General features: G+C 39.8%; 2 protein-coding genes across 7 annotated transcripts; one reads left to right on the plus strand and one right to left on the minus strand.

Moving 5' to 3' along the window:
• The first annotated feature begins 431 nt into the window (after positions 1–431).
• Positions 432–2,923, plus strand: LOC141908930 (uncharacterized). Its single transcript, XM_074799225.1, has 2 exons — positions 432–522; positions 917–2,923. The coding sequence occupies exons 1-2, from the start codon at positions 520–522 to the stop codon at positions 2,579–2,581; spliced, it is 1,668 nt and encodes a 555-aa protein (XP_074655326.1). The 5' UTR covers positions 432–519; the 3' UTR covers positions 2,582–2,923.
• An 882-nt stretch (positions 2,924–3,805) lies between these two features.
• LOC141909344 (band 7 protein AGAP004871-like) lies at positions 3,806–26,727 on the minus strand. Of its 6 annotated transcripts, none has more exons than XM_074799759.1 (8): positions 26,525–26,727; positions 21,092–21,374; positions 9,733–9,833; positions 9,094–9,249; positions 8,228–8,431; positions 7,718–7,773; positions 6,539–6,617; positions 3,806–6,235 (listed from the first exon to the last, which is right to left on the minus strand). In XM_074799759.1, the coding sequence occupies exons 2-8, from the start codon at positions 21,342–21,344 to the stop codon at positions 6,044–6,046; spliced, it is 1,041 nt and encodes a 346-aa protein (XP_074655860.1). In that variant the 5' UTR covers positions 21,345–21,374; positions 26,525–26,727; the 3' UTR covers positions 3,806–6,043. The 6 variants fall into 6 exon arrangements, with proteins under 6 accessions (XP_074655860.1, XP_074655861.1, XP_074655865.1 ...); XM_074799760.1 differs by lacking the exon at positions 26,525–26,727 and adding an exon at positions 22,326–22,425; XM_074799764.1 differs by lacking the exons at positions 21,092–21,374; positions 26,525–26,727 and adding exons at positions 12,827–13,071; positions 13,179–13,348.
• Positions 26,728–27,310: the final 583 nt, after the last annotated feature.

Genomic DNA, 27,310 nt, shown 5'->3' on the forward strand with positions numbered 1-27,310 from the left:
TAGCAATTTCGTGTTAATTAAGTCGAATTTCGACTTAATAAGTCGAAATTCGACATCGAAAATAAAACTCGAAATTCGACTTAATTAACACGAAATTCAACTTATTATGTCGAAATTGGACTTAATTAACACGAAATTCGACTAAAAACTGTGAAAAAATTTTCTCGTATGTCACCTAGGGGCTTCCGTAGAAATAAGTCATTTTACACATAAATATTTTCTTCTTATAAATCAACCTTTCAAATGAATTAATAGTCAGAACATTTCCCTTATCGTTATTGTTGAATCATTTTCGATATTTACGACGGATCAGAATATTCATTCAACTCAAAATGTTCTTCCATTCGTCTAGCACATGCCTAGATATTTCGCCGTTTCGTCAAACATTGTTGTGAGTTTGGGTTATTTTCGGGACCTGACATGACAGGTTCTGGAAACTCTGCTGACAGACATCGTTCAATGTGGTGATGGTTGACGACATTTTCACGGACAGTGTGTGTGATTTTTGGCATTGAGATAATGGTAAGTATTGATGGTTTAATATAGGGATAAATGTGAAATATCCAATTTGTGAAACCTATCACCCGCATTTCGCTCATGAAGTTGGCGCAACATTCTCTACGGATCAAATCGGACGTTCATCTTTCTTTCTTACACAGTACACAGCGTCCATTTATTTTCAATCAAAGGGCCAACGCGTTTACCCAACTCGCCCAAAATACTCCAACGCTTTGATTAGCTTTACAAGATAGCGCCTGTGACTGTGTGACAATAGCGATCGTCGATGGATTAAAAAGAAAATGGTGGCATTTTTAACTGGAGATAGGGCCTAATTCAGATTCTGGGTTCTAGAGGGCATCATTCATTGTTTTTTTTTTTGAAAACCTTTCATGTTCAACTTTCATTCATTTTTCAGGCTGACCATGACTACTATCACACGTCGAAAAAACCGAAAAAGGCGAAAAAATGTATCGGTCGACGAAACTGTTGCGTGCCATACTGTACGAAATCCGGCTACTACGAGATCGAAGGGCACGGTACCGTATCGTATTTCAAGTTTCCCTCGGACCCCGTTCTGCGTCGGAGCTGGCTGTCGAACGTACGCCGAGAGGAGGGCGAGTTCTTCAAAATAACGGAACATACAAGAGTTTGTTCGCAGCATTTCGTCGACGCGGACTACCGCGACGTATCGAACTACTCCGGGCGTCGGTATCTAAAACCGGACGCCGTGCCGTCGGTGTTTCAGTGCTTCGAAGGTAAAGATTTCGCGTCGACGAGAAAAACCGGACAAACGTCGCTTAAAAACGGCGGCCCGAAGGTGGGGTCGGCGATCGCGTCGGAAACTAGAGGACGTACCGTACAAAATGAACGGCCGGAGAATGAAGTAAGCGTTGAACCGTTTTCGGAAAATGATGTCGTGTCTCCGATACTAAACGGAGCTGCCGATGGAAGCTACGAAGGTAAACTCGAACAATCGACATCGACGGACGTTCGAAATCGTCGCGAACTTTTACGAAAAGTAACCGAACTCGAAAGAGAAAACCGCGACCTAAAGTATCGGTTAAAGAATTGTCGTTGCGAAAGTTCGTTCTGCGCGGATGGATTATCCGAAGATTCGGACGTGTACTTGTACACGGGTTTTCCCGACAAAAAGGTTTTCGAATCGGTTTTGAGTTTTTTGAATCCCGGATCGAGCGGCGAGAATCTGATGGCCGGTTGTAGCGGCGCGTCGACCGACGGCGGTAAACACGGCGGTTTATCCCCGCGCGATCAGTTCTTAGCGTTTCTATGCCGAGTCCACCTCGGCTTATCGGAGCTTGACCTAGCCGGTCGGTTCGGCGTGTCGGTATCGAGCGTCACTTCGATCGTTGTAACCTGGGCGAATTTTATTTCTTTCCGATTGGGCGGCTTGTCGATATGGCCGACGAAGCAGCAAGTTGTCGATTCCATGCCGCGCGCGTTTAGAGAAAATCTCCCGAACGCGCGGGTTATAATCAACTGTAAGGAGATTGCGTGCGAGTTGCCGCCGTCTCTCATTCAGAAATCGAAGAGTTACTCGAATTCCGACGACAATTCGAACGCGTTAAAGGGTCTCGTCGGTTTGACGCCGTCGGGTAATGTCTGTTTCGTATCGCAGCTCTACATCGGCGGGATCAGCGACCGAGAAATTACCGAACGCTGCGGTATTCTACAGCGACAGCATTTCGATCGCGGAGACGATGTCGTCGCTCGCGACAGTTTCGATATACAGTCATTACTCGACCCTCTCAGCCTTCGTCATATCACGATCTCGTCTGATGATCAGATCATACCCGTCGATCTAGCTTCCGGTGCTACAACGCGATCGGTCGCTTCTCGACGAATTTGCGTCGAGAGGCTCGTTAGTAAAATGGAACGTTTTCGCATTTTCGACCAGGTCATCCCGATCGCGTTACTTGGGTCGGTGAACGAAATCTGGACCTCTTGCGCGTTGCTAACGTTGTTTCAAAGCCCGATCGACCCTAAACGAGATTCTATTAACCGTAGCGATACCGAAGTCGAAGTAGGCCCACCGCGTGGTTCAACTGCAGCCACGATATGAATAGATGGATGAATTTTCTGCATTTATGAACTTCGATTTCAATCCATGACGATAATCATTTAAATCCATGACGATAATCATTTCTGTTTTTAGTCAGTTTTATTCCGGTGATTTTTGGAATACAGTAAATCTGTTAAATCATGTGTTCATTAGAAATACTGTAATCGTACTAGGCTCCCAAGTTTGGAGGTTTATCAGATATGTGTAAAATTTCGACAATGTGATTAATTTCCGACTATAGATCGAAACCTGATCTCTAGTCTGTTGTGACATGCAGAATGATATTTTGTATGTGTATTTAGTTGTATTTAGCGGTAAAATAAATGATTTATGAAATTAAAAGCCGAGTTTTGAGTCTGCTGGTAATCGATCTGGACGTATCGGCCCCACTCCACGCCGGATTTACGCGAAGCAGCATGTTTTGCAGACGAAACATGAAGCCTTAACGGCCGTTTAAAAAGAATTATACCAATCGCAATTGTGAAATAAAAATGAGATAGAACCTAAGTTAAAATTCTGGCCATTTCTAAAATTTTATTACTAATTTTTAGTCTGTGCGGAACGTTTAGTTTTCCAACAATAATGAGGGGTGGTAGGTAGTCATGCAATTCAAGCCATCATTTATTACACGTTACTTCCCTGTTGTTGAAAATCTTGCCAGTCCTGGACCAAACCCCAATGAACGATGTGATCTGTGTGCTGGCCACAAATGCACACAGATCGCTCTACACTACCCATTACACACCCCAGTACCCACAGCTAGCTTTCATATATCCATCCAAATATTTAGTGTCTTTCTTCCTGGATTGGTGTTACCTGTCACACGTACAGTTCTATCCAGTTGTACCTCGTATTTCCAGCATTCCCAGTTAACTTATTAGTATCAATCAAGAATCGTAAATTGAACTGTTAAGACATTTCATTTCAACACCAAATTACGGGATGGATGATCATAACTACATTGGTGCAGGCCCTATGCTTATATCGTAATAAAACCTCAACATCAACCAAAGAGTCACTAAAAAGTTGCTTGGTTGATTAGTCGCAGTATATGATGATTGATTTGAGGAGGAATAGGAAACAAGTTTCCGATCAGATAGAACCGCATGTCAGATCGACTATCCTGGTGTTGGTGAAAGTTCTGTGGCCTCTCCTTGAACTGTAATGTCCTGAGGCTAAAGCGTTCAGAGGGATAAAAATAATTCAATGAACTCGTTTTCTATGACAATTCATTTTATTTTCGAAATTCATGTTGTTTTTTTTTCACCAGCCAGAGTTTCAGCTATATATGAATAACTTTTGGTCAAACATTAATATTGGGTATCAATATATACATGCTACTAGTACAGCAAATAAACATTGAAAAACGCTAAGTGAAAAACAAAACATGAGAAACTTGATTTTTGAACATATGAAGCTTTACTAATATGTGCAAAAGATACATAATAAAGTAATTTCAAGGTACGCCATGTTCTTCCTTCAAATATCTATGATCTATTCTTCTAAAACTTAACAAACAAACCTATAAATTCAAGGCCACACTCATACATAAGAACAAATCAAAATCAACAATATAAAATTAACTTTCGAGGTTCAATGTTTCAACAAAACCACTGTCTTGACTACGTAAAGTGGAACCTGGTCTATGACGAACTGAATTTTGCCCTAAGTCGGACAATTTAATCAATTTCCCACTCTCGATACAAAGAACTATCGGTTAGAGCGAATAGCTTTTCTGGTCCCCTGAAGTTGGTTGTAACAAGGTTCCACCGTATGTATGTCTGCTTAACCAGAAGCGGATCTAGGAGGCAAATTTCGAAAGACTTGTTGCATCCCATAAGGACACCTTGTCCACTAGGGGCACTACTGCACCGAAATGCACCAATTATCTTTGTTGACAATAGAAAAGGGCACTCCAAAAAATTTGCTGGACTTGTACAAGTCTCACAAGCTCCCCCGGATCTGCCCCTGTTAACTGATCTGAGGCATTTTTCAAAAGGTTACACAAGACCGAGAGAAATAGCGAAATTAAAAAGAAATTACAATCCGTTATAAAAATTGTAATACTTTAAGGTCTAGGCTTTAGATTTACATACATCTAACAATCATTAGAAAAATCCTTTGGGTGAATATTTTATGATCAGTCAAGACCAAAATTTAGTCCTTGTATGAAGCGTACAGCAATTTGGCACAAAAATGATTATCTAAGATATTTTCCCATCATCATCATGGATACTTATCATGAGCATTTTTCGATAAATGCACATAGGTAAAATTACATTTTTCAAACCTCCCCAAAGGATCTTTTTTTTTTCTTGGAGAATTTTTTCGAACGTTTTCTTTCTAATCTTTTTCGTAAAAAATCTTCAAAGCATGAAAAGCGACGTGAAAAATTTAATTTCATTTCATGATCGAGTTGTTCATAAATATACCGATTATGTATTTACGAGATGTGATATAGATGACACATAAATATACAGTAAACCGATTCATTTTAGCTGCTCTGAAATATCTGCTGTCCAGAAAGTGTATTTCCATTTGCTTGTCTCTTTTATTGAAACAATTTTCTGTCTTTCCTCCGTGCCATAATCTTCACCTCAAAATGATGCATATATTCTCATGCATGTAAGATGATCGTGCAGAAAAATCTCTGCACAACCAAAAATGTATTTTCAGTATGACATATCTACCAGCATGTCATCCAGACCTGGAACCTCTCATTTTTGTACTAAAGACTAATAAAATTGATCTCAGCAATGCGGTCTTCAATTGCTCATAGCACCTTTCAATATGCGTCGTAGACCAAAGAGTTGTAACTCTAATTTAGCTTATTAGTCAATTAAGGGGTGAATAGTGCATTTGGTCTATCAAACCTACCCCAGATTTTACAAACAAGTTTCAAGTTTAACACTGGGGTTATTCAAATCACTTTCAATTGAGTTACTTCCAGGTTTCGGATAACCATTATCTGAACAATTTGCATCATTTTGAGATGAAGTCCGAAATCAAGCTTTTTATTCGTCATCAGCACCATCAGTGATTAAACCTTTCTTACCATTATGTCAATTTTGAATTTGGTAATTACAAATCTTCGTATTAAAAATATTTAAATTTCTATATAATCCATACAGGCAAGTCCATCACATCAACAACTCACGCAATTAAGTACACGTAGCTTCAGATGCCAGTCCCTTTTTAACGCTAACGATATTCAAGGTTTTTTCATGCGCTTCGCTAACGCCAAAATGTCGCGGTTTAAAGCGACGCGTTTCGTTGCTAGTGCAAATCACAAAAAGTTTCGTCCACTCGAAATAAATCGATCGTGCGTTCCGGTTTGTGACGTTCATTATTTTTTCAAACATGTTGTTAAGTCGTGACATCGATTATAGACGGTTATAAATAGGTATTTGATGATTAATTTCTTGGCGGCGGCGGCGGCGAAGAAGCGACCGGTCGATGAGATCACTTCTTATCGATGAAAGCTCTGACCAGGTCAATCGGCAGCGGGAATACGATCGTAGAATTCTTCTCAGCGGAGATAGTGTTGAGGGTTTGCAGGTAACGCAGTTGTAAGGCGGCCGGCGATTCGGCGATGACGTCGGCGGCTTCTTTCAGCGCGCGCGATGCTTTCTGTTCACCTTCGGCAGCGATAACCTACAAATTAATCGTCGACGATATACTAGAAAGAACCTCAGGGCACTTTCTTAATGAGGTGAGGGTTCACTCCTCGTAAAAAATATTTCTTTTTTATGACCGGTAAACTGAATCTCGGCATTCAGAGTTGAAACCCACAGTCCATGATTAAAACATTTTTTGGCTGTTAGTTTCGGAGTTAACACTACACTCCACCATCAGAGAAACCGAGTAACATGATTAATTATGAAACCGTCAGAAAATAAATGGTTTAACCATGGACTGCGGGTTTTTCTTTTTTTTTTTAATGCAAGATATACTGACCTTAGCGCGAGCTTCTCTGGCAGCTTCAGCTTCTGCAGCCATAGCTCTCTGTAACTGTACCGGCAAGCGGACATCTTTACTATAAAATAGAATTCAGCCGTTAATATACAAAGAATGTCATCATAATATCTTCGATCAAATAAGGCAGACAACACAATTTCTGTTTCAAGTTTCTATTGGTATTGACATGTTTTCGAGATGGAAAATTCCAGAAGCTTTACAACAGCTCTGGGCTACACCTACCCAAGTTTGAAAAAAAAAAATCTTGCACATTTTCGTTTTGTCATGCGATGATATATATTGATTTGGAAGCCTTAAGTTGATCAAAAATGAATGAATGACTGAGCGCTCATCATGCCTGCACTATGGCTCGCGATTGAAAAAATGTTCCCGCAGAAAATACCTATTGTCTCTCTATTTTAGAACATGACGGTATATTTTCGACAGAATTTCATAACAACTGCTCACGCTCAGCTTGGCAAAATGACAAACTGGATAAACAAACGACATTCCGAGCTTGTAAAAGAATACAAACATCAATACTAATCAATACAGATGAATGTGCGTCAACTGCGATGTTGATCTCTCGCCACATTGATGTGATGTGCTCTTCTGCTCGAGGGCTGAAAATATTGAGCTTTGAAGTGTCGGAAACACATAGACAAAATAAAGGGTTAGTGGCGCCTATACGCTATATTTGATCTAACCCTGAAGTAAAACTCCTCACTTCAGCTGTGGTTATTAATGATTTGGTAACTATTTATTACTCCACAGAGTTAATCTGTGTCTTGTTTCCAGATTTTTTAAGGTGGCCATTTTTATTTTACTATTCCTTGACGTGCATGTTGTTTTCTTTGACTTGAGTTGCTAAGAATCCGATCAATTTACACAGTCAAATACGTAAGACATAGGTGGTAACTATTTTTGGGCGGTACCAATGTCAACAGATTTCCCTGATTTTAGCTTTTTTACAAAATTCCCTGATTTAAAAAAAAAAGAAGAAAATTTCCTGACATTCCCTGATTTCCAAGTAAGTCGCCCCCCCCGTTTTTCTAGCTGTGTACACTAAAAGCTTAAAGCATGATGCCAATACGTATGTGTAATGGTTAACGCCAGGGATCTCAAGTTTATTATTGCCTAAGAATGTCAACGTAAAGATTTTGTCATAATTTCACTTACATTTCGACACGTTCAACCTTCACTCCCCAGTTATCCGTAGCTTCATCAAGATTCGACTGTGGAATAAATATTAAAAAATCAAATGAATATTGGTTACACTTTATATTCAATCCTGAAGGCTAGATTAGATTCCGAAAACAAACATTGATGATAGGAAAAAGAAGCCTATAACTTTGTGGATGTGGGAAAGACTGTTATAACGCCATCTCTTGAATGCTTAAATCATCTCTTCGTCTCTTTATTACCTTAATATAGTCAACCACCGATATACCGCCCTCCCATATACCACCACCCCACCTACCGCACCCCACCTACTGCCAGGTGGTATATCAGGGGTTGACTGTACATGTATATACATGTGTGATGCCAAAATTTCTTGAATAAGCCAAATCTCATTCATATTCAATGAAAATAGCATTTTTCATCTATAAAGCCATGTATTGCTGCTTGGTCCCGGTGCTTGAACAGACTTTTGGCCATAACATGTCATTTTCAGGTGATCACACTGACCTGCATCTGGTGGCTGATGTTTTCACGGTCGGACAACAGTTCACTGAGGTTCTTCATACCGAGCACGTTACGTAATGTAGTCGCCGATAATAATCGCGTCGATCGACTCGCGTCTTCCACATTCGTTACGGACATAGTTGCGTTATAAATACGATAATAAACAACAGCATCGACGGCGACTGTCACAGAATCTTTAGACAGAATCTGAATTTCGAATGGAATATTCGTTAACATCTCATTACTGAGGCCCAACGCGGGCAACGAAACAGGAGACGGAAACATGTTTCGGAGTGTTTCCCTGCGTTGTCTGTATTTACGACAAGAAACCTGGTTTTGGGAAACAATGTTTCTAACATCAACCATATCTGATTCAGTGTTTCTGTTTTCATAGTGCTAACAGGGGTGGATCAAGTTTTTGGAAAGAGGGGTGAACATGAAATATTGGGACACTATTTACATAAGTTTTTGGCCCATAAAGGGTCCTCCACCAGACTAATTAGAAAAATTTGATGCATTAAGGTGGATTCTGAGCACTTTCCTGGTTGAAATTAGGAATGAAATATGGGCACAATTTTACCAGTTTCTAAATAACTTGGGGAGGAAATTCCAAGGTCACTCCGCCGAAAAAAGGGGTGCACCCGTAGATCTGCCACTGTTTTGATACAACTTACTTGCCTCCCAGATGCTCTAGAAGTCTTTTACTAATTTCTTCAGTATTCGTAGATTAGATAGAATTGGAAGGCAACAGAGGTAAAGGTTTCTGACCGAATGAAAAGAGCATCCGTGCTACAACCTGGCACAATTTGCTTTTTATAGATTTCTCAAAAAACCATTGGTAATTCCCATAATCTTCAAATCAGACTTACCTCTTGTGGAGGTACGTCGAATGAAACGGTCCTGAGGTCGATCTTAAAGTATTGATCGGTACACGGTATGATGAAAAAGAGACCGGGTCCTTTAGCGCCTCCCGACAGCAAACGACCGAGACGGAATATGACAGCTCTTTCGTATTCTTGTACAACCTAAAAACGACATATGTAGGCGATTGCTTGGGCAGTCGGAAGTATAGTCCGGAAATAGTTCGGAAATTAAGCGCATTCGGTTATTAGTTCCGACCAGTCGACTAGATAAGAAAACCGAATTCGGCACTGGCTGCGATCAGGGGTGAGTCCAGGGGCAGACTTTGACAAGAGCACTCAGAAATTATTAAAAGGGTATATATACTGAAAAAGGGAAGTTAAGTATCCAAGCAGCCAAAACAAGGGTCTGAAAAATTTTAAAATTTCAGTGCATTTTCATACAATTTCTAGGCACTCAAGGGATATTCAAGAGAGAATATAGGCTATATCTTGCGCTGCAGACTGCTGTCTTATTAGTTGTCGATGGAAAAAGTGCACTGAAAAATATTGCATCTTCAAAATGAGCTCGGAAAATTGCGACGGGAGCACTATGCTCCTTGTGCTCCTGTCCGGATCTGACCCTGAGGCTGGAATACATATACATACCTTCAAACAGAAGGCTAAAGAGAATGGTATAGTACACAGGATGAGCAACCACGACAACGCTGTCAGGAAGTAACTACAGCATCCCATCTTTTCGTCCGTGGCTGAAATGAAAACATCGAAACATTTAGAATAACATCGTCAGGACAGCGATGATTCCGGTATAGTACACAGGATGAGCAACCACGACAACGCTGTCAGGAAGTAACTACAGCATCCCATCTTTTCGTCCGTGGCTGAAATGAAAACATCGAAACATTTAGAATAACATCGTCAGGACAGCGATGATTCCAGCGCTCTTAACTTCCGCGCGGCCGTGAGTGGAGAGTGAAGCTATAAATAGCACATTGTAATAGCATGCTAATCAATAGATTCACACAGCGAAGCGCTAATACTGGAAGGATTGGGTGACATTACACATTGCCAACTGCTTTTCCATTTGATGCGATAATCAAAACTACTAAACAGTAGTTTAACAAAATCAGATTAAGTTTAACGCAGCTGTAAGCCGCGATCACACGAGCATTTTTGTCCCGTGCCGAATTAAGCCAGGAACAACCATTCACACAGGTGTCAAATAGGCGTACATTGCCAATTAGGCTGATAAAAAATATAGGACCAGGCCCGAGCCAAACTTATTGAATTGCAACTGGTTCCACAAGTGATTCACTTCGCTATGTCGTGGCCGTTTAGTATATGGTTTACATGTGAACTCGCTCCCAAGTAAGCCATGGGCCAAATTTGACTTGAGCCTGATCTGGGTTAAATTGTCCTGCGTGATCAAAGGCTCGATGTAATTTTTTCATTTTCTATGTTGTATTATTACCCGCTAGCTGAATTTAGTTTTATATCCATATCCTCATGTGCATGATACGCAGGCAGCGCTGGTCGCGGATTTGAAAACAAAATGTTATAAGCAAATTTTCATTGTAAGCTGAATTACGTTAATCCCATCAAACTTCGATTCAGAGATACCTACATCATCTGATAGAATCTGCCGGACAAAAAGCGGACCGGCATAGCACTAGCTTACCTTTGAGAAATATTTCAAGTCAAATAAAAAAAAAACTGTTTTACATTCCTACGGACTGAAAAGCATTCCTTTTACAAATCGATGTGATCATTTTTTTCGAACTCAGTATAGATAGATAATGAAACAGTTCTAACAATAAACCCAATTTACCGGAACTCCCGTATGTCGCCTCAGAGCTGGAATGTCAAATCCCGGATGTCAACTCTATACCGTGTAACTAATATTGGTCGCGTTACAGAGCAGGCGTAAATTTACCTACAAAACATTGACTACCTCCATCTAAACACCATCGTCACTTTGTTTGAGAAAAATTTCAACTGTCATCAAGCAAAATTAGTGAAATGATCTTTTCTATCTTAACCCATAAACATTGATCTCTAATGTAATGATTGATCTCAGTGCATCACCCCTGCCATCAGTATCCACCATACTATGCATTATTGACCGGCTACGATGATATCTACTCGTCCTTCTCATTCACTTTCACAATTCATACCTTCTATCGACAAACTGTTACTCGGACGATCGGCGATTTTTGAATGCGAACTTTCATCATCATCGCGCTGCTGCTGCTGTGTATATATCATATTCCTGCTACCGTTTTCGATCACAGACGCTTGCATGATTACAAATCGGCGCACACACTGCCGAGCAGTGACAGTGTATCGGTTACGCCGATGCTATACATACCCATACGACGATGACGGAGAGGCAGAGAGAGTGTGAGGAGAGAGAGGCAGAGCAGAAAGAGACGTTAAGAGACCTGCCACCATCCACTCTACATGCATATTCCCGATAATGAGAGTGGATGGCGTTAACCAACGCTATTCGGAATAACAGATTTGGAATAACGGATAGCTGGGGATGCTGCAGAAATCGATGCTAAATTTCTAGATACTGTCCATAGTTATCAGGTTTACTTTTGACTAGGAATTAGGAATTATGAATTCACTTACGCTCCAACCCTTTCCATGGTATATAGAGCGAGACTATATACAATATTTACAAAACAACAGAAAATATAAACTCTTAACAAAATATAACAAAGTTATTAACAATACATAGATACACTATCTAAAATATAATAATTCAATGATCTATACAAATCTAAGCCTATTTTGATGAATTTAGCTAACCGGGTTGTTAGAGTTCAAGACTATCAAGGTTTCCAAAAGTAAAGTACAAGCTAATAAAACTAATTCATCACCTAAAATATTACAAAATGATTCTATCTAACTGAAGGTTTGATAATCTATTCGCAGGTAAAAGATAAGACTCAATCCAAAAATTTGAATTAACTGATTACTTAATCATCTGATTGTGTCATGCAACGCCCCCTGATGAACATACTCAGAAACAGATGACATTGAAACGCGGCACGAGTTACACGTCAACGTGTAACAGCTGAGCAATTTTTAGCTGAAAAGCGAAGTGAAAATACGCTTTTGCCACTCAACTATTCAATATGAAAATTCTAAAAAATAACCATATGAAATGAGATGGGAAACAGTCAGATATTTCAATACGTACGAAAATTGCGTAAGGTTCTACCATACATGTACTTCAAACGTTGGCACTTTTACAAATTTGATCTCGTGGGCGGACTATTGTATTCGCTATGGGCTCGAATTCTACTGTCTCAAGATGAATTAGTAGATCGCAATATGCATGACGAAATGACAAATGTAAATTCCAACAATTGTTGCCGGGCTTTTTTAGACTGAAGAAAGGTAGTTCCCCGAAATAATTCTAGTATTTTCAGATAAACTTATTAAACTCAACAGTTGTGGGATTTGACATTTCTTTTCCAAGTCTAAAATTGACGCCTAGATTTTGTTGATTTGGATGTTTTGACTACCGTATGATACAACAGTTATCAAAAGCAAACAGTTAGGATAATAAAACAGCCCGTAAACTACATAAAAATCCGATAAAATGTAAAAATTGTATCTATCCAGAACGAACTTCCTACAAAGTATTTTTTATCACGATTCAGTCGTTCTCGTGAAAAAAAGACAATCAAAACACTTCAAAAATTTAAAAAAAAAATACCAACAAACCTACCATCTTCTAAATCATCTTTATTTTTTGACTTGAACGTCGTTGATGGGCCCGGATCGGCGTAGCCACCATCATCTCGATTATTATGATAAGCGGGACCGACTTTTGATTCCATGTCGATGAATTCGCGATCACGACAACGATATCCTCAAAAATACGACGCGGTTTTTTAAATATTCTATCGCTCTTTCCGAACGCCAATGCTCGTCCCCGAGACCGACCGACGAGGAGCTCCGTCGTTACACTAACTATATAAAACAACAGGGAACTCCATATATGTATAATTCTAATTATCCAATGAGGCTTTAATCCACGTAGGTACAAATGATACACAACCTGTTGTGGTCATTATTACCTCTACATCATCAATTATCATACACAACAATAGCGCACTGTATCATCAACTGCTGGTTACCAGCAATCAATGGAATAGTTTGTGCATAGCTTAACAGTGGTGTCGCAATAATGCGCAGACCGTATCCGTTGTGGTGCTGTAACCAGTATGGACATCTATATACTCGCGTGCCATATTTTCTAAAAGATGGATTCATCAAGCGGAATGAGCTCGATGAGAGAAAAGATAAATTAGGGGCCATCCGATGAAGTTTGTGCCTAAGAAGATTTGTACGGAAGTCTATGAAAAAGCTTGGGAAGGAGGAGAGGTCGATGGACCTAGAGACTTAGTCGAACTGGACCAAGACCCACCCCCCACCCCCCCCACCGGGGCTGGCTGAGGGACAGTGTGTACTAATAATGATAATATATAAGTGTAGTTTAAGTATATTACGAAAAAGTTTATGTTTGCTTATGGAGAAAGGTGAGGTTGATGGACATTGAGACTACATTGAGAAAATCACAGAAATTACAAACAGTTTGGGGAATGAACATGAGCCCCCTCCCTAGACCAGGCTGGGGACAGCGTACTAATTTATCAAGTAGGATTGTCTTTATTTTTATGAACTCTAAATAAACACATCACACATTTGTGCTTGAATATAATCTAAAATTCAGAATTACGCCACAGGATTTTTCGAAAGTTGAAATGAGATCATATTCAAAAAATAAAACGTTCGTTTGATGAAGGCATCATTTGAAGGTTTGTATCGGAAAGTCTAAATCGCGAACGGAACATACAGCAGTATGAAAAATGTCTAATGAAAACATACTGAACTTTTAAAACATTTATTACTACCGGTACGCAACTGGAATGTCTTACGGAAATTGCATCTAAACATTTCATGTTAGATCGGTCGAGTTTTAAATGTCCCTAATCCCCACAAGGAAAAATAAATATGCGCCATTTTGTTAGCAAGTTATCTGCAGATTTCAGATATAAGATTTTTCTGAACGTTGAATGCAATAAATAACCATATTGTTGTTCTCATAATCTATAATGAATGACTCAATGGAATACCAGGGATGCCCATACATCTACATACTTGCGTGCCATATTTTCTAAAAGATTGATTCATCAAGCGGAATGAGCTTGATGAGAGATGAAGAGAAATTAGGGGCAATTCGATGAAGTTTGATACTTAATAAATGCAACATCAGATGAGAATACAGAACTAATAGTGACCACACCCGATTAAACATCAGTACTTGACACAAGACTTACGTTTCTACTAATCAAACTCCAGACACCCATCAAGATCTGCATGGGTGAGTTGGGTGTAACTATGATAGGTTATGAAATTTATAATACGCGCTCGAGAAAGCAGCTTCTTAAACCTAGTTCTGTGAAATATTCATATTCAGTGCACATAATTTAGCAAACAATTCCAGACAATTTTAAATAAACCTTTTTCAAATTTTTGATAACAAAAACTGCGCAAAGAAATTCAGAAACGCGAGAAAACAAACACTACCACCATAAAATGAAAATTTTGCTAAATACTTTTATTCGCACCGGCACCAAAACAAAAACAAAAACGTTCCTTCTAATTTCCCCACCAAAACATATATCAACGCAACGAAACAAATATTGAGGGTGAGAAAACAAAAATTTGTTTTCTCAAAATAAAATTTTTTTTTGCGGTCAAAAAAATCCGGCATGGCCCGAATGAGCCACCATAAATAATCAATTGTCTATGGAAATATTTGGCTTTGCAGGTTTAACCAAGCATTGACAATGGGAATGTCCTTAACATAAATGAATTGACATACTTTATAGGATCATAAACTTAACTAAGCTTCCTTTATTTTCAATGACTAGGTTCGTACATCAATATAATTTAGGTTCCTGCTTATAATAATGAAAGCAAATTTTTCTCTTTCAAAACTTAACGATTCCACATGGAAGTAATCTATTTTCTCCCTCCCCTGAGCATAAAAGGACAGTTCTGCCGAGACTATATAACATATAAATAATTTACTGATTTTATGTAACGAGCTATGAATGAATAAACTAGGTTTAGCCGAATGAATGCCTCTTGAATATAGGACAAACTGTATCAGTTTGCTTTAGTTGTTCTTAGTTCCGATAGCTGAACGAGAAATCGATAACGACAGAACTGTTTATTCATTTGTCCGCGAGATAACATATGATTCGATTGATCGACCGACCGATCGTAACAATGATCATCGTCGCCGTATCAACATCCATTTATTATTCGCGCGACGACGAATAAAATACGTACGTAAGGAAAGTAAGGAAAATCGATTTCGTTTCGGATAACGATTAGATCAGGTCACGAAAATAGTTCACAGACGCGAAACCAATAGATATCCAAATGACAATACAGTCAACCCCCGATATACCACTTACATCGGTGCAGAACGATTTTGGCGGTATACAAAGTGTGGCTGTATATCGGGGGTATTTTTGCTACGTATTTGTATAGATTTGCTACGTATTTGTATAGAGATGTATGTTGAGAAAACCTGGCGGTAGGCGGCAGTGGCGGTATATGGAAGGGCGGTATATCGGGGGTTGACTGTATATAGGCATATAGGCTCTACTACTTGAGGCAGATCCATTTGAATTGGATATCTATTAAACAACAACATTTTCAATGCCATATTTGAAGTCATCAGTGGAGATATTCATATCTTTAATCTCTTATTTATTTGACTGGTAATTATCAAAACTGTTGCGATTAGATTTCGTTTCGATTCGTTTTGATTACGAACCCACCACACCTGCCGGGTACGAAACGGAGCGCTAGATTTGGAAATCGGAAACCGAAGTACAAAATCTATATTCTTGACCCAAAAAAAGGATCAGACACCTTGCACTGAATTTCATGATTCCCTTTTAGGAACATGCCACCCCCTCCACCCAACAAGTGATGAATTCTGGTAACGCCAACAAATTACTAGTACTGAATAGATATTACACTGATAATTATAAGGATTTGTAGGAGCTTACATACTGCATGTATGGCGTATACAACAATGATCCCGATAAAGAATTGGCAAAATATTTGTCGTTATTATTGATTTTCCGTTTATGCAATAACACGAACAGGATATTTCTATTTGAGTTCGGAGCGTATCAATACACCACCCGTGTGGAGGCATCGGTACTACCACTCCGCCTACCTGTACCAAAACTAAACCCACTTCTTGCCCTAACAAAGGAACATAATTTCTGAACGCTCCCCTACAATTCCTATATACTACAAAGAGAAAGCCTTACTTCGAGATGCATCGTCGATGTGATCTCCCGTATAATGAGAAGTCGAAGTGGAAGTCTTCACTGGTTACTCCTGTACCAAAATCTAAACCCAACTCCCTCCCCTAACAGTTCCGAACGCCCTCTAACATGAATTCAAATATACTACGAATAGAAAGCCTTACTTCGAGTTGCATCGTCGATGTGATCTCCCGTATAATGAGAAGTTGAAGTAGAAGGCTTCACTGGGTTCCCTTGCTTATCCATCGGGTAAATACGTTCTCTACTGTCTGACATGACGCACTAAAATTGCCGGTGCTCGAATATCACACTCTATTCGTACGCTATTTACGACCTGTTTACCGGCAGCCCTTAGCGCGTTATCTGTCATATGACTTTTAATCATATGCAAATGCGTCGTTATGCTGCATATTTCAATCGAACACACGTAAAATCATTTAGCATGAAGGCAAACTAATACCATGAATAACGGTCGGTTTATTTTTGTTTCTGCGTGTGATCAACACGACTGAACACTCTGATTGGCTACGCGTCTGTCACTACATATCCTGTTTTAGTCCTGTATAGAATAGCAATAGGCCGTTGATATATACCGGTTATGCAATTTGTCAGAAAACCGAAAAAATATATGGAGGCAAATAACAATTGTCGTTCACTTACATTTCAATAGGTCATCGTCCTTATTATCATCGAGCATTAATACATCGTCACGGCCAGAATTGACCGCCGTTAAGCCGAAATCTGCATCCGTATTTTCCATAGTCTCCTTAAAATTCTGGAGTTTACTTCCTTTACTCTTTAAGACTTTACGTCGCGTTTTTAAACTTATCTTACATATCACATGACTAGGGTAGCATATTTCGATTGAAGTCGATGACTTATCTACAGTTTGATTTCGCTTTTTTTTAACCTGACACTACAGTGCTTGCAACACAATCTAAGTGTGGACCAGCTCACAAAGCTGAGTTTTCAGGTTAGTTTTCGCGTGGTTACCCCCTTATCCCGGAAAGGTAGATCCGATTTTTTCGGGACGCTATAGGCGTATAGGCGGGTGCACCGGCAACTAGTGAAGCCCCTCGATCTGACCCTGCCGCATACTTTACAGCATCTAAAGCCTAGCGCACATCGACACTGCGATTGGAGACAACTAGTTGCCAGGTAGTTTTCGGCGCATGAGAGCAACTGGCTGGATACAATCAGTTGCTCGAATTTGTCGATGTGAGCGAGCTTACGACTGGTTAGCGTCCATCTATCTCCAGTTCCACCCAGTTGCTCATGTTCTACTTTTGAGCAACTAGTTGTACTCAGTTGCTCTCATATCCGTCGATGTGAGCGCTCCATATTCAAAAACACATGGTTGTAACTGACTAAAACAAAGCGATTTGTCACGTGACTTGTGATACCCTCAAGAATATTTGCTAAACCACATCTCAGTTGCTGTCGATGTGTGCGCTATGGACCTAGCGACTGGCATGAGCCACGCAGTTGCTGGTTTTTACTAAATTTTCGATGTGCGCGGGGTACTCGCTCACTAACAACTAGTTGTCTCCAGTCGCTTTGTCGATGTGCGCTAGGCTTAACTCATCAGTTGTCTCTCCAGAATACCGATGATACTTGTTAGAGGATTGCCATCGATTCGATCAATAACACCAAGCACGGATCTATAGGCATGGACATATTTCTATTCCACGCTGTATATTTCATCTGTGCGCGTGCTAGAACAAAAACCCCTCCAGATTAAGAAGCAATGAACGAGTCCCAGAGTCAATCTCAAGAGGTAAAGAAATACCAAAGAACAGTCAGTCGAAGATCAAAGATTTGAACCGATGAACCCATAATCGATGGCCGACGAGTGACCGCTTGACTACTGGTTAAAAAACGTTTTTACTCACATTTCTGCAGATCGTCATAATTGCTTTTTGAGTTCGACACAATATTTGACATTTCCATGATGATTTGATTCGATGTATCGAGAACATAGATCTACGTTATATTCAACATTTGCCGAACAGAACTTCCTGTTCATTTTTTATCGTTATATGATTTCATTCCTTTAATCTTCAATTCAGTTTTAGGACATGAATTAATACATGTCAACAAATAAATCAATATCAATGGGCACAATTTAATTCATTTAATCTCCATATCAGTCCTATGATACATTTAATGAGTCGTTAAATGTCTGAAATAAATCAATATCAATGGGCATTGAAATGGGTTTTTCTGTGGCATCTGGGATTCCTCCCGGAGAAGACAGGTTCCCTTTTGTAGTTAACGCTTCAAATTCGCTTACGAGAAATCAAAATTTATCCCCACGCATATTTGATAAGTGTAAGAGACGATTTAGGCAATAATAAATATATTTCGTCATGATTTACCGGTATTTAGAAATGCTTGTAAAACTTTAACGCATAAGCATCTGCCAACATACGCATGATCAGCCATGAATCCTGGTTATCGAATTCAAATTCTAAAGCAATCAAATCAGAATTTAGCTAAACAGATTTTGTCGAATTCAAATATGCGATCAGAAGATTTTGCAAGATCAAAACTCAACATTTCGATTCCGTTTTCCATTTAAGCCGCTTTAGGGCTCCTAATGAAGGGTCCAGATGTCTCATGCGTGGAACTACCTTTCGAAAGGAGACAATCATACATTTCTACTCATTCAGACTATCAAAATATTACGACTTAGGTGATTTTCCTAATTGAGAAAATCTTTTCTCTGAACATTTCCTTTAAATTAAGCATCTATCCAACTTATGGATACTGACTGAGAAATCGGCGACTGGTTGCCGACTCCTTACGACGCTCGGTTGGACCTTACGCGACCCGAATCAGGCTTTAACCCTTTCAGTGCTGACTAATTAATACCCTATAGTGCTGGAGATAATTTGAAAATTTTTAAAAATTCCACTCTAGTGTGTTGAATAACGGGAATACCACTATAATGGATCTACACCACGGCGCGGTGTATCATTAGTTACTAGTATTTCACTATGTCTGACAAGTGCTGCCATCTTTCAAGGGAGATAATTACTAATTACATTAATACACATAGTGCGGTGTACTAGCAAAATCTATCACTGATTTATACACCGCACTGCGGTGTAGATGCACTGAAAGGGATAAGCCGATAGCCAAACACAGCAAGAAACAACAACGAAACGCGAAAAACATTAGTGTTTCAACGATTCATTCGGCCGCCAAATTTTACAAAATGAGAGGACAACGTTATACACATTATAGCCTACCATCGTGAGCGTCGTCTACGGCTCGTTTGCCGTCGGCGGACGCGCGTTGGCGCGATAAATCAGCCGTCGGAGCGCCTCCGTTCACCGCGCTCGCGTCCGGAACGTTCGAATCGGTTTCGCTCATCTTTAATCTAAGGTGTTTTACTCGCCGGAATAACGAACGACGATCTCGTCTCACGTACAACGCGTTATATAATGGTGTCTAGCGAGAGCGCGTGCGATGTGAACTCAAGGATGTTCGGTACCAGAGGCAGCTGCGACTGATTCTACGGTGATCTGGGTGTGGTGTCGTATATACGCGCCCCACCCCTTTTCAATTACGCCCGCCGGCAATTAAAGCGAGCAGAAACACGAACGATCAATCGCTCGAGTCTCGAAATCGACAATTCATCTATTATGACGGTTTTCCATTTAAATTTTAAATATTAATTGCAAAATTATTATTATTACCATTTTTACGTTCTCTGTCTCCCACGAGAGAGAGTTGTCTAATCATGTACGAGGCCAGTTAGCAGCAGTAGCAGCGACGGCGGTGACGTGCCTCGTTTGAAATTTTCAACTGCCACGCCCGGTTAAAATTAGAAAATTACCTCATTTCATAAATTTCGTCTCAGCCTACTGAATATGCAACAAAAATATTTACTTATCGGCTTATTTCTTTTAAAGAACGCATACGCCCTCCAGTTACAGCTCTGAGGGCCCAGAGAAAGGGGGGCGGGGGTTTGTCTTCCTCAAATATGTGAATTTTCAATTAACATGTAATTGATCATTATTATTTTTTTGACGCTGTATAAACTGTTATAATAATCTTCATATACATTTATTACTACGTGTTATTTAAGGGAGTTTGGTGTGAGGCGATGTGCACTTCATCAAGATTGGCTAACATAACTTTAATGATCCTTCATATCATATAATTTATATCATAATAATTATCGTCAACAATATTAAGCAATATATGTATTATTTTTGAGGCGTCAACAAACTTTCAAGTTAGTTTTTTTGTTTATATATATTTATATATATAGTTATGTTTATATATTTGAGAAATAAATAAATCAATCGATCAATCAATTCATTGATTCATTCATTGTTGTTATAACTAGTTGTTATAACCGAAGTGTTTTTAACGAATGAAGTTCAACTGTATCATCAGGGAGAGAGGTATCCTCCCCATCATCTAAATAAAAGTGAAATAGCCCTGGCAATAATGGCCCACGTAACTTTCGAGCCCACCACTACCAATTTTCTAACATGAAAAAACCCTAAAATAAACTGTACTTCTTATTTCGATCAAAATCAGGCCATTCAGACTATTAAATATTTTTCTGTCGATTAAGCGCTTGGTTAAAAAAACCTAAAACAGTTAAGACGTACTATCAGCCGCGTCGTCTTTATGGCGTGGTCTTTCGTTGGTTGACTCGTATTCCGGAGGAGGCTGTTGCGGGGGAGGCCGCTTCGGAGGATCCGCGTCCGAATTCGCTGATGTTTCGGGTCGACCCGACGAATTCGTATTCAAATCGGTACGCTGTCTCCATTGACCCGGCGTCTCGTAATGGGCGGGATTACCCGCCGTCCCGTCTGGTTGAAACTGTTCCATGTCTTCGTGTCCGATCTTATGTCCGTACATTTAACGCGATGACGATAACTAGTCCCAGATCTACGGTGGAAAATGAAAAAAAAGAAAGAAATAGACATTCGTTACCCGTCTGACGCGCGAATCAATAGCAGCGATCACACGGAGACGATTTTGCCCGGGCAAACTTGGCACGGATCAGGCTCGGGCCAAATTTGGCCCGCGCCTAATTAGAGAGCGCATTCACACGCAAACCATTCCCTCGATACTCAGCAATGCTAAAACAAAGCGAAGTGGATCATTTCCGGTGCCAGTCAAACGCAATCATTTGTCTGGTGCTAAAATTTGGCTTGGGCCCATTTGGCACCCGTGTGAACATTTGTTCCGGGCCAAATTTGGCCTGGGCCAAAAACGCTTGTGTGATCGCGGCTAATATTAATAGCATCATGCGACTATCCACTGACTAGATTTTCAGACAAGTCTACGAAATGGAATATGTTCTTAGAAGCCTGATACAAAATAAGCCATCTTCGCATGAGTTCCGGTGGAGAAAAATTTTCAAGGCCTTCGCCCAGAGTGGTCTCCAAAATTGCAATGTCGTGTTATTTGTTTTTGATTGATTAATGATTAATTTCTTCAAAAATCTTTTGATTTTTATTTTCTGAACTTATCATCGATCCTCCACGTCGTGTCTGAAGTGGAGCTATTCTACCAATGTCCCAGCTATTCGAGTAGGTGAAAAAATAAACAATTCATTTACAAGTTATTATAAAAAACAGTTATTATTCATCATAATATTTTATGCCACAATTAGACCCTATTAACGAATTATTTCAATTCTACTATTTCCAAAAATGATCGGTTGCTAGGGTGTTAGGTAGATAAATGAAAGGTAATCTTACTACACAAAATCTTTTCAAGCCAATTAAAGACTTAGGTATTTGAAAATGAAAATTTTCTAAAGAATCAAAAATTTCGAAAAACAAATCTAAGCGCGACTTTGGAAATATTCACTAATTTCAAAGATAGCCTTACCAGTTGAGGTGATCGATTCCCCGCGCAGAATGAGTATAGAAGTATACTGCGAGTGCACGTATTCAAACCGGCAAACCAGTTGGCATTACCAGTACGTAGTATAAAAACATATACACAGCGCAATGGGACATTGTGTGACGACTGAGCTAGACAACAGCACCGTCACAATACGACAGAATAAGCGTCCGAGTCCAATCATAATGCCATTAGAACGAAATAATGCGTATTTATTGATATTCATTATGTTGGCGTTGGTTTTGGTTGATTGAATTTTAAAAACCGGGTTGCCATTAGCGTCGCTAAAAACAAGAAATCTAATTTGAACTATTTACTGGTTCGAGTTCTACTTATAAATACGAAGAATACACTAGGGCTAAAAAAGGATACAAATATTATAGCACCTTCTTTATGAACTCGAATCGCTATTGAGTGATTTTAGACTTATATAATATATATATATATCTTTCATTCAGGTCAAATCCTATGATTAATGGAAATATCATAAACAGTAAAAACTCTCTGTATAGTGAACGCCAGTGGTACCGAGCTAAAAGTGTTTACTATTCTGTGTGTTCACTGTTCACTACTATAGGGAGGTACTGATGTATGTTTTTTAGATATAGCTTTCCATAGCCATAGCTTTTCCTAGGCCAGGAAAAAATTCATATGGAATGACTATTTCCATTAGTAAACGTGACAACACCCGTGAAGACCACATCAAAAGGACCTCAAACAGGGGCGGGTCGTGGATCCAAGGGGTTTAAGCGGCCCTTTTTGCAAGCATCATCTTTTCATTACTTTTTGATACTTAATCACTGTTCAAAAGATGCTAGGAAATCTCTTCTAGAGGGCCTTTAGTTCAACATTTTCTTGGGGAGGATCTTCAGAGACCCCTGCAAAAATGCTTCATGCCGTTGACGCTCTTGTTGTACAAGGCACATAGCCAGTAAATTTATAAATAAGGCCACCCTATATGAAATTCCTAGATCCCGCTGATAAAGGGTGAAAAATCAATCACTTTTGCTCTTTATTTTTGTAGAGCGTGATGATACTGCCAAAACATGCATATCCAAAAGTTCACAGGGATACGGGAACGATCAGCTTCGCGGAAAACGCATTTAAAACCACTCAGAATTCTCGCCGGGGACATACAGCGGTTTTCATGCATCGCGCACTCCGGCAGTGACAGCAAACCAAACAACTCACTAAATCGTTGCCATGGTTACAGCCACAGAATCAACGTCGTCGTCGTGGCGATGTGTTTATCATCGATAAATCCGACGACCCTGGATTCCGCCAAAAATGTCACCATCTATAAATATCGTCATTCCCAAGGTTAATCGATACCGTTAGTGATCTAGTGTAGAGATGCGCACTCGGGGATGATCGCAGTTATCCATACGTGCATGCTTCATTTCATCGACCATCAACACTTCCGTCTATACCGACCGGTACACGCTTTTATTAGCCGCGATCGCAATTTATGGCCTGAGCCAATTTAGGCCCGGAACAACTGAAAACACTGGTGTCACAGGCATGGGCCCATGCCTGGATCAAATAATTGCATATGAATTTCAACTGGGTCGGAAATGACTCAAACGCGCTCTTTAATCACGGGCCAAATTTGACTCGGGCCTGATCTGCGCCAGGTCAAATCGTCTCTGGGGCACTCAAGTGCCATCTGATGGCATCGAAATTTCAAAAATTTTCCAAATCCTTTAATTTCAGCTTCCTCTACATCGTTAGCTCTGTGTGGAATGACAACACTACGCCATTTTCGTCTCCAAGTGCCTTCTCCTGGATCTGCCCCTAGTATCTGTTCAGAGAACTTTCATACGCCACCTGGCCCTTTTGATTCTTAAATAAGATCAAATATCACTGCATCTTACTCGTTCATTACCCAGCGATCTATGTATGATATATATAGCAGGAGTATAGATTTAAAATGGCTACCCGTACCGGCATCCACCTCGTCTGAGGCTTTTGAAAAAAATTGATAACTTGTTTCTCATTTCATTATCTACCCCGTACATAACTTTTTTTTTTCAAATCAGGACCAAACTTATCATAACAGACACCCGGCAGCTGTAGAAATGAACTGATAGCAAATCTTATTGCAGTTTACTAAACTCGCCGATTAGGAGAAACTAGGCATCAGTAGAAGAGGTAGTACTCCAAAGTAGAAGAGATCCGGTTTTGACCTCCTGCCCCATGGTTGTGTTGGTGGTAAGCTTGCATAAAGTGGTAAGCTTGACGTGCACAGGATTTTCTTCAAAAATCAAATAAAATTTGTAAAAGCCTTTTCAGCTAAATATTTCGAAAAGGCGCCCATTTTTGAATGGTGAGGCAGTCAAATTGGATCATTCTCGACCCCGTGCTTATGCCTCTAAGGTGCCCCTCATCCATTTTTCGTGATATTTGCCCTATCTGAGCAGAAGCATGTTTTGCCTGTCAAACTTGAAGTTCCTAAAATTTGCTTTAAAAATTACTCACTATAGATTAAAAAGGGGATTCAATCGCACACCCCTTGAAACCCCTGCGTTCAGCCATGCCCGAATAATTAGGTAGGCTTATAGCAAGCAGTAAACTTAGAGCCCGCTAAAGCCCCACTAATAATTGTAGTAGCATTTGATTACCGACATGCATTAAGAATCCTCACCGCTTATCTACCCTTGAAAACGACCCTGGATATCTTATAAATAGCAGAGATCATTGACTCACTAAACGAAAATAGATCGTTCTACCTCCGCTGCATTACAGTAATAAACTTAACACGTAAAAATATACATAATACTACAGAAATACATCTCATAGGCTAACAATGTATGTACAAACGATGGTAGGCCAGTGTGCATGCATCCCCGATGAGCCACACAGGGCGCACACACCTCGCCGATTTTGTAACAAAACATTTTTTGGAAAACGTGTTATGAAAGTTCCGTCTGGAAGCATCTAAATCCATTGAATTCTCCAGGGAAATGGCTCCAGAAGCCATGCATAACACCTGACTTGTACGTTATATAGTTTGAAAACTGCGGTTTCTGTAAACGATGCCCCCCTTCCAAAAAGGCTGACAGGAATACACTTTCACATGGTTGATGAAATGCTTGATTTAATTTAAGTCATACAGGTCATGCAAGTTGCCAAGTAGCCGAGAACTGGCTGGGTGCAGTCGAGGATTCATTAAAAACATCAAACATCTCTTTGTGCTACAGTAAACCTTGCCCTACTCGGACACGGCCAACTCGGACTTCCGACTTACTCGCGCAAAAACGAAATCATTTTTGTGAATTCCTAACGTATTTTCCTATCCTTAACTTGGACTTTGTTTACCACGGACCAATTTTGCTGGTTTGTCCGAGATGGGCAAGGTTTACCAGCCAGTACCAATAGGGGGAAATCGTGAAATGAATACCGTATTCTTAATTTCACTGAAGCGCTACAAATGATTCCAATCACTGTGTCCACTGACATTACTGGGCAACAGTTAAATATTGCCAATCATTGGCGAGAATGGTATCAATGTCTGACTTAAGGCTAGTCTAGTATCTAGCTGCTGTTCATCAGACAAGTTGCAGGGGGGCCGCGTAAACTTCTGGTATTCAGACTAACTTAAGGCAATTGTGATCTCAAAGATTCATGGATTTAGATTAGAAGCAACTTCCAAATTTGTCACCATCTTCAGCTCGCTCAAAGAGTCGTCTCAAGGCAATGAAAAAGAGCATTCATTGGTCTCAGCAACCACACGGGCCCGACCCTAAAAGTTTTTGACCCCAGTATCCTAGGTACTATATACTGGGGTCAAAAACTTTTTGTGTCAGGCTCCTGTGTTAGCAACGGTAAATTCAGATCGAGCGCAAGTCAGAAAAACAGCATCAGAAAAATAGCCATCCCGGCCACAACACAAGGACTTGTATCAGAGTTGTAGGTAAAAACGATAATCTGTTAATCCAATGTCTGTTATCTTATATATGCCATAGACATTGGATTAACAGATTATCGTTTTTGTATTACCAGTTGGTACATACAACTCTGATACGAGCCGCTGTGATCCCGGCTTGAAATTTTGGAGGGCAAATGATTTTGACGCGTGCCACTCTGTCGATTGTCTGCGTAGATGAGGATGAAAGTAAGGTATTGCACGATATAAAAAGTGGAGGGCAAGTTAATACAGTTAAATAGAGTTTTTCGATTTTTACCTGCACCGGATTCATCAGAAGGCGCCGCATCATCTTGACCAACTCTATGAAAACTAGTACCCCCACGATCTTTTGCACCATCAGCCATCGAATGCAGACACTTAAGACTTTAATCTCGGGAGCTGGCCGACTCACTCGCACCACTGGAAGACGGTGGATTTTTTGAAGAATTAGGGAAGAAAAAATGATACGGAGATGCTTTCTTTAATCCATCAAATAGTGGCTGTTGATTTTGCCTCCCACCAGATCGAATCTTTCCAGTCATTTTCATCGTTTTTCTTTCCGAGCAATCAACCGATATTGTATTAGATTTTCTTCAGATAAAGAATACTTAAATGTTTTTTTGAATATGCAACGAAAATTGGTGATGAATGATGCATTTCAGGGCCATTTAACTTTAGTTGAGACGAACGATATCGAATCGTGTTAATATGCAGTGGGAGTTAGAGTGAAGTGTGATGGCAGCACTTGGTGGCTTTATGTGTGTATACAACCATCCAGTGGCTCGAAATTTGAATAGTAGCTTAGACCCTCCCCAATACCTAGGGAAGGGAAATGTTTACCTTTTTTTTTAAAAGTATTTTTCTGCGGCTTTACTTTTTCCAAAACAATTTTTCTGTGACTTCATTTTCTTATGTCAATTTTTCTGCGACTTAATTTTTTTCAAAACAATTTTTCTGGATTTCTCTGTCCATTTTTCAGCGACTTTATTTTTTCCAAAACGATTTTGTTATGACTATATCTTTTTCCTGGGTTTATATATGAACTGAGCAGTTCGGAGGAAAA

Source organism: Tubulanus polymorphus, chromosome 7 (genome assembly GCF_964204645.1).
Source record: "Tubulanus polymorphus chromosome 7, tnTubPoly1.2, whole genome shotgun sequence".
Classification (NCBI taxonomy): Eukaryota; Metazoa; Nemertea; class Palaeonemertea; order Tubulaniformes; family Tubulanidae; genus Tubulanus; species Tubulanus polymorphus.